The sequence below is a fragment of the Lepisosteus oculatus genome, chromosome 5 (assembly GCF_040954835.1).
Source record: "Lepisosteus oculatus isolate fLepOcu1 chromosome 5, fLepOcu1.hap2, whole genome shotgun sequence".
Lineage (NCBI taxonomy): Eukaryota > Metazoa > Chordata > Actinopteri > Semionotiformes > Lepisosteidae > Lepisosteus > Lepisosteus oculatus.
The window spans coordinates 47,104,275-47,112,007 of NC_090700.1; the positions used below are offsets into that span (position 1 = coordinate 47,104,275).

Genomic DNA, 7,733 nt, shown 5'->3' on the forward strand with positions numbered 1-7,733 from the left:
CCTCTAGGAGCGACGCGACGCGCTGATACACTGGATGATCTGCGCTGTGGGCTTGAGTTTTAGTCTGAAGTGATTTCAGCCTTCAAAAGGAACAGGGTAACAATTTAATATTCAATTCTAACGTTCCGGCGGGCTGCACGTTTTTCCCCCCCCGGCATACCGTTATTGAAACCACAGTTCTCATCAAGAATGGGTGTTTTTGTAACGACAATAAGAAACAAACTTTTCTTTCTTTGTGCATGTCTTGTAACGTTGTTTTTTTTACACCACAGACCTCCGTCCCCCGTCCCCCCGACACCCGGACGGTGCTCAAAGAAACACTAGTTTCGACTTGAGAAGAGCCTGATTTCTGGAAGTAACGGTAAGCTGATACCGTGAGTTTTCAAGTATTTGCGATTTACCTGAAAAAAAAGAATCGGTCATGAGCTACAATCCGAACGAAAGGCCATGAATTCGAATAATACACGGTAAATATCTTCCAATTCTGACTAAAATTCCATTATTTTTTTAATACCACTTATTTTGAAAATGCCAAAAGCTGTCGCTTTCAACCCAGTATTCTTGCTTGCCGTGTGTCAATAAAAAAATGAACCTGCAGGATCTAAAAGATCGCGCCAAGAAAAAACAAAATGATAGAAAATGTAAAAAGGGAAGAATGAATTATACAAAGACATCGAGAAGTGTAGCCACGATTACAGTTTCACACTTGTAAAGGTCTTCGGAGCCCCCTGGTGGGACATAAGTATACATTTATTTCAAAATGTAGACATTCACAGATTATCAATCATCAGGGATTTCGCACGGATCCTTTATCACTGGACCGGAACCTTACCTTAATTTAGGAGAGCAGATGCAAGACTAATGCTTGGCGAGATTACAACACGTTGAAGTGAAACACACAAAAAGAGGCACAATTATCATGACCTACCTTAGCGTACTTATGCTGCTCCAGGTTATAAAAAAAATGTAGCGAAGTTGTAGCCTCTTCTGTCTTAAACCTCAACAGAGCAAAGGCTGAAATCGTATACCCTGTTTGGCCGCAGAATGTCGACACTTAGTACCAGCCTCCAAATGGACCGATACCCTGCTTTAAAGAGCCAGCCGGGGTACCAGGAGGAGAAAGTAGAGGTCTGTCTAACCGCACTTCGTCAGACTGAGCCGCGAAGTGTTCGGCAGGGAGAGGACAGTGGGTGGGATGGACCGTGCTCATTTACATATTTCTTTCCTTCAAGATGTTTCCCATCAATACAAAGTAAATATAGCATCATGCATGGGGAGGAAGAGGAGGCCCGCATTCGCCTATAAAAAGGGACGCATCAATTTTGCACAACACTTCTTACAGCTGAGACAACTGAACCACTCGCCATTCCTGCCTCTCCAAGATTGAGCATCATTCAAAAAGTCGCGTGAGTATTTTATTTTTGCCTTTATCCTTTATAGATTAAAAAATAAACAGTTTTTTGTTTCTTTTTTTTACCACTTGAGCTTTTAATGAGCGATTCGGTGAGGTGGCACACTGTGTACAGTATCACGTAACGTTTTTTTTTCCTTCAATCTTTCTAGCAAGACTTCACAAGACTTCACCAGACTTTTACTGTTCTATTAAGTGCGTAGATAGTAGAGATTGCATCTTTTTTTTTTCTGTTAACCAACGTGTCCTTATTTCACTGCCCTGAACGTCTTACAGTATTACGTGGAGTAAAACTCTGCAGGGATCGTGTTTTGTATAAACAATTAAACTCCCAATATTGAAGTAAGTCAAGACGACTGTGTTCATTTCGTTACATCCCACACTGGCCTGGTGCTGTTGAAAAGGATCAGCCGCAGTATTGTAGAGTAATGGAGAAAAGCGCGACAGACTCTCATCGCCTTGATGTGAAACTGCGATTAACAGGCTCGTCCTGGCCGTTAATGGATCCGCAGGATAATTCAATTGTCCTACACCGGGCCCCTTGTGGGTCCTCGCGGGTCTGGTTTCTCTTCACTTGCGCGGTCTTTACTTGGATGAGCCCGGCAGCCTAAAACCCCCGAAGGTCTTTAAATGACATTTCATTCATCCGCCAGCATATGGGTACATCTTAGCAAGCTGCGCCCAATTTGAAACGTTTCGAGATAAGAAACAATAAAACGCACTGCATTCATTTGACCTTTGCTGCCTCAAAAACTTATTTTTTAATCCCACGTGTAGTTTAACACACGACGAGAGCAGCTGCAAGTGAAGGAGATTATGAAGTGCAAACTTTGTTTTGCCTTTACGATTTAGGAGATTCTTGGTGGCTTTTGCTATTCTGAAAAGCCTCTCTTTAGTGGGGACTCCATAAAATTGTGCAGGAGAAGCCTATCTCCAGATCTGGTAACTGAGATGTCTCCACTAACACTATTCTAACTGTTCTGCGTTTATTTTCAGGGAGCCCGAAGATCCGAAGCAAGATGACATTCTACAATGACATTTACCCGTTTTACCCTCTAAATAGAACGCCCTTTATCTTCAACATCAACGAGCTCATAGTCATTTTGGTGTTTTTAGTGTTTGCCTGCAGTTTCCTTATTATTCTTCCCGGCATCCGCGGCAGACCGGTAAGTAATGCAGTCACACCGTCATAAAAAGCTCTCCGGTTCCTTCATCCGTTCATTATCAAGTATTTATTACATTTTGGATGTATACAAGATATTGAATCAAGATGGGGTGTACTAACGATGTACTCGATAAAAAGGACCTTCAGATCTTACAATGATGATTTTTAGTTACTTTTACGTTTTGTTGCATCGATAAATCCTGTCAGAATCTTTACAATAACTTGCAAGACGATGAGTGAATGCGACTTTTATAGGTGTGGAAGTATAGATTTACTTAACTAAAAAAAAAACCTTCCTTCTCATCTTAAAATTCATCCTGTTTACTGTTGGAAATATATTTTATATTTTATCTTTTGTCCTTATTTGTAGAGACTGTTCTGGATGTTCCGAGTTACTTTCAGCCTGTTCATAGGCGTAGTGATAGTAGGTAAGTGTTCTCAGAAATCATCTCTGTCTAAACGGAATATCGTATACCGGTACGATCCATGGCATTAAGAGAAATCAACTTTTCTAGAATGTCAGATCTTTTGATGGTATAACTTGATTGTCTGAAGGTGTTTTGATTGTAATTAGATTCCTTCTGTATTACTGTACATTCTCCACACCCGGTTAACACCTGGAGAACAACGAAACACGCTTTTCCTCGTTTAAACTGCATTTAGCGCCCCTTCGTCCCAGTGAGAGAGCGGAACACTTTGTCTATACTGGCCCCTTGTGGACGAATTATGAAACACGTTCCGGTCACATACTCGTCGAAGGCTTCTTTTCGGTGAAGAAAAGTGTGACTCATTCCAAACTGTGTTCCTAAGTAAAGAACTGTGTTGCTCTTGGATCAGTTATAACCAATTCCAGGATGAGTCCGTTGAGCTCGGTTGTCCACTCTTTCCTGCGTTCAAACTGCTGATGGAGAATTGATCTGAGCGTGTTCTGCTGTCTCATAGCTGTGAACTTCACCAGCGACTGGGCGGCGGCTAGCATTCAGACCAACACAACTTACAAATCCTTCAGCAATGCCACCGTTGATGCGGAGGTTGGACTGCACGTCGGACTCGCCGGAATCAACGTCACCCTTAAAGGTAGATATGATCCCTGAAATTGACAACTCATCATTTCTTGCGTTTATATAACTCTCTTCAGTCCAGAGTGTTTTAGATTCCAGCCGTACCCTACAGTATATCCACCACTGAAGTGCTGTACCCACCTGGCTGACACAAGGCAACTACTGTATTACAGTGACCCCTTAAGTTCCAATTGGCCCTTACCAATCATGGTCTCCTAACAATCCCCCTCTATGAATTGGCTTCATTACTCTGCTCTCCTCCCCACTGATAGCTGATGTGTGGTGAGCGTTCTGGCGCACTATGGCTGCCGTCGCATCATCCAGGTGGATGCTGCACATTGGTGGTGGTGGAGGGGAGTCCCCATTACCTGTAAAGCGCTTTGAGTGGAGTGTCCAGAAAAGCGCTATATAAGTGTAAGCTATTATTATTATTATTATTATTATTATTATTACATCTCAAGGAGACGAATATTGCCCTGCAGCTCAGCAGTGTGAGCCTGGTCAGTACCTGGATAAGAAGCCTCCTGGGAAAGCTAAGGTTGCTGCTGGAAGAAGTATTAGAGGGGCCAGCAGGGGGCGCTCACCCTGTGGTCTGTGTGGGTCCTAATGCCCCAGTATAGTGACAGGGAAACTATACTGTCAAAAAGAGTCTGTCCTTTGGATGAGATTCAAAACCAACGTCCTGATCTCCAGTGTCATTAAAAATCCAAAAGAGTAGGGGTATTAACTCCTGGCCTAATTTTCCCCTGGCTTTTACCAATCATGGCCTCCTAATAATCCCCCTCTATGAATTGGCTTCACCTCTCTGCTCTCCTCCCCACTGATAGCTGGTGTGTGGTGAGAGTACTGGTGCACTTTGGCTGCTGTTGCATCATCCAGGTGGGGCACGTTGGTGGTTGGTGAGGAGAGTCCCCATTACCTGTGGAGTGTCCAGAAAAGCAATAAATAAGTGTATGGAATTATTATTATTATTATATTATAAAATGGGAAACTACTCTACCCATGAAATTAACAGTTTTCTAGGTTTGTGTAAACCCAGCTTGGGATTTAATCAGAACTAAAACTGAATACTCCATGTGCTGGTACTTTTAACAACCTATAAAACCTTAATCTCCCAGCAGTGCAGCCCATCAAGAAACAGTCTTTGTTTTTCCTTCCTAACTACTCACTGGAAAACCTTATGTGTGCCCGTATTTCCCCAAGGCAACCCTGTGAAACAGCTAAATGAGACGATCAACTACAACGAAATGTTCAGCTGGACAGACGACTATGACCGCGTCTATCTCGCGGCTCTGGAGAGAGGCCTTCCCAACCCCATTCTCTACATCGCAGAGAAGTTTACCCAGGACAGCCCCTGCGGCTTCTTCTTCCAGTACAAGTACTCCGGACGCTACGCCTCAGCGACCATGTGGTGAGACTTGAACGAGTCAGATGTGATTTCTAAGAATACAGTACTCACAGTCTCGTCCCCGCAGAGCAGAGCTCTGGCCAGGCTTTTAAGCTTGAGACCTGCGTCATGTAACGTCTCCAGTTACATACTGTGCTGTGAAATAAAGAGGAAGATGTGTATTTTAAAAACACACCGGAACCTTCCCCAGTCTCCCTCTATGCAGGTGGACAAAAAATGGAAATTAAAAAAAAGAAAAGAGTTTAGCTATTTTCATTTGGCCAGATTAACGTCTGGGTAAGGAAATCTCTTCATTCAGAATTCCAGCTGTAACTCAGCTGTGAGTTTGCTTGCATGCTCATGCAAATTGTGTTTTGTTACAGCAGGCAAAAGGCATGTCTCTTTTTAATTGTATCAGACTATACGGTATTATCTAAGCATAATATTATGTGGTCTTGGTAATTGCAGCACAAGGTGACTCATTGTCAATAACAATTGCAAAACATCTTTGTGTTTTTCTTCCAACAGGACGGCATTCTGTTGCTGGTTGATCTCCAACATCCTGTTTTCCATCCCTGTCATAAAGTACGCAGGCTATATGATGATCACGACAGGAGTTTTCATCTTTTTTGCCTTGGCATCGTTCTCCACCATACACAAAGTTCCTTTTTGCACTATCACCATAGGAACAGCATCCTTGGAGACTGTCTACAGTGGTTCATTCTGGTTGTCATTAGCAACAGGTAAGCCTGAGGCCACCGTTCAATGTTATCTTGGAAGCCCGACAATTTATTTCACCGTCTGCATCAATACATCAGTTTTACATACACTACTGTAATGTACAAACATCCACGGTTCTAGCAGAAAATAGCACTTGAAAACATTAAATACGTAAACATGTAAACAGAAATCGGTCCAATGCATAGAGTCTGAGACAAACATTTATTTTAGGAATCTAAAGTATTTTATTATTACACACATAAAGAGTATGTCTTACAGAATATAAAGGAGCATTTGTAAAAATATGTTGTTTGTCTGGAACAATAGTTGATGATCTCTAGATCTCCTGTTAATGTGGGAAACCTAGAAAGAACATAGGTCTTAGGTTTTCAGTCTCTCTCAGCAAAATGTTTTTTTGCTCTAGGTAAACTTGTAGAGGAGTTAATTGGCTTCTCCTTGTGTCATGTTGGGACTGTTAATATTTTGTGACAATACTGCCACACTAACACAATTTGTGCTCCCTTTGCAGGTTTGTTGTGCTGTCTCATTGGCTTCACCGTGATACTCCTGGATTACTTGGTTCCAGAGAAGATAAAGATCTTCTTCACTTCCAGTGAAGGGGATGAGGAGGAAGATGCGTGTCCTGTTGAAGGCTACTTTAACACCAGCTTTCTCGAGCAAGAAATAGGTTTCCCATTAGGAGACGTACAGTTCAGTGTGAGTACCAGTCTTTTCAATTTGTGTTCATTCTGCATTTGTTTAATTTCACCTTAAGCCTCATCTCGTGAAAATGGATGGACTAGGTTATTCAGCTTTAAATTGATTGGTTTTTGTTATCTTCACTAATGTTATTATAAATGTTTGTGTGCACATTTAAGAATTTTAGTACCATGCTATCTGTATGTACCAGCATCTGTATCTATGCTATGGCTGGTGTCAGAGGCAGGCCAGGGACTAAATTATATTGACCACAGACACATAAACCAGTCCAATCAAAGTTACAATACATTTTCTTTTGAAACTCCTTAATACCAAGGAAATACATCTTGGCCTGAATTGTGATATTTTTTTCTAGTATGTCATAACTACTGTATAGAGCATGAAGTTCTAACGTCTCCTCTTGCTTTCCAGCAAAATCAGGAGAAAAGTGACGGGATAATCAAGAAATACTGGACTTAAAAATTGCTGCTTGAAAAGTAAGTAGATGCATGGAAATAGAACACCAATGCATTAAAATACTACAGAAAGTACTGTACGCTTCAAACTGCTCATGAAATATGATGCAATGTTGTCTTATTTGTTTGCATTACAGCTTGACTCAAAGAAGGTGTTCACCCCTTGGGCTTGCCTGTTTGTACTTGAAAGAGAAGACATGTTCCATTGCTCCTGTAACACATGTGCTGCCAAGAGAGGACTGCAGGTGACTCCTCTCTACTTGAGAGGGGTCAGACTCTTCATAGTCGGCAACCATGAAGTTCTGGATGTGGGCACCCAGGTGTGCACAGCCTGGGGAATACCAAGCAACACCAGCAGTGCTGGGGAAAAAAAGTGACAGAATTTTACCGTGTAATATTCTGATTAGGACACTGCCTGTGTCCAAGAAAAGAATTATGAAGTATGTTTGTGTGTATATGTATTAGTTTGTCTAGGCAATGTTAAATATAAAAGTATACATCTTAAATGTTTTTATAACAATAGAGTGCAAAGGATATAATAAAGAAACTGTTCCTGTTATCTGGTACACTTTCCTGTGTTGAGCAATGTTCTGTACTGACAATAAGATTTTTCATCCACACACTCCTTCGGATAAAATGGGACATTGAAAAGTGAATGCCTTTCATTTTAAATCACTAGAACTGGCTCTCAAACGTGTTTTTTTTTCCATGAAAATAAACTTTACTTCCAAAACAACATCTCACAATAGAAAACAGCCTCACAATCAGTAAACATTCTAGCAAGGTATGAAACTAACATGCAATAACAACCTTC

The 7,733-nt window shown here is 41.5% G+C and overlaps 1 protein-coding gene across 1 annotated transcript; it reads left to right on the top strand.

The window, feature by feature from the left end:
* The first annotated feature begins 8 nt into the window (after positions 1-8).
* Positions 9-7,478, top strand: duox2 (dual oxidase 2). The gene is made up of 11 exons (XM_015343143.2): positions 9-96; positions 273-361; positions 1,233-1,406; positions 2,408-2,577; positions 2,947-3,004; positions 3,519-3,653; positions 4,841-5,048; positions 5,553-5,767; positions 6,274-6,461; positions 6,876-6,940; positions 7,057-7,478. Exons 4-10 carry the CDS (start codon positions 2,431-2,433, stop codon positions 6,921-6,923), a joined length of 999 nt encoding a protein of 332 aa, XP_015198629.2. The 5' UTR covers positions 9-96; positions 273-361; positions 1,233-1,406; positions 2,408-2,430; the 3' UTR covers positions 6,924-6,940; positions 7,057-7,478.
* The last annotated feature ends 255 nt before the right edge of the window (positions 7,479-7,733 follow it).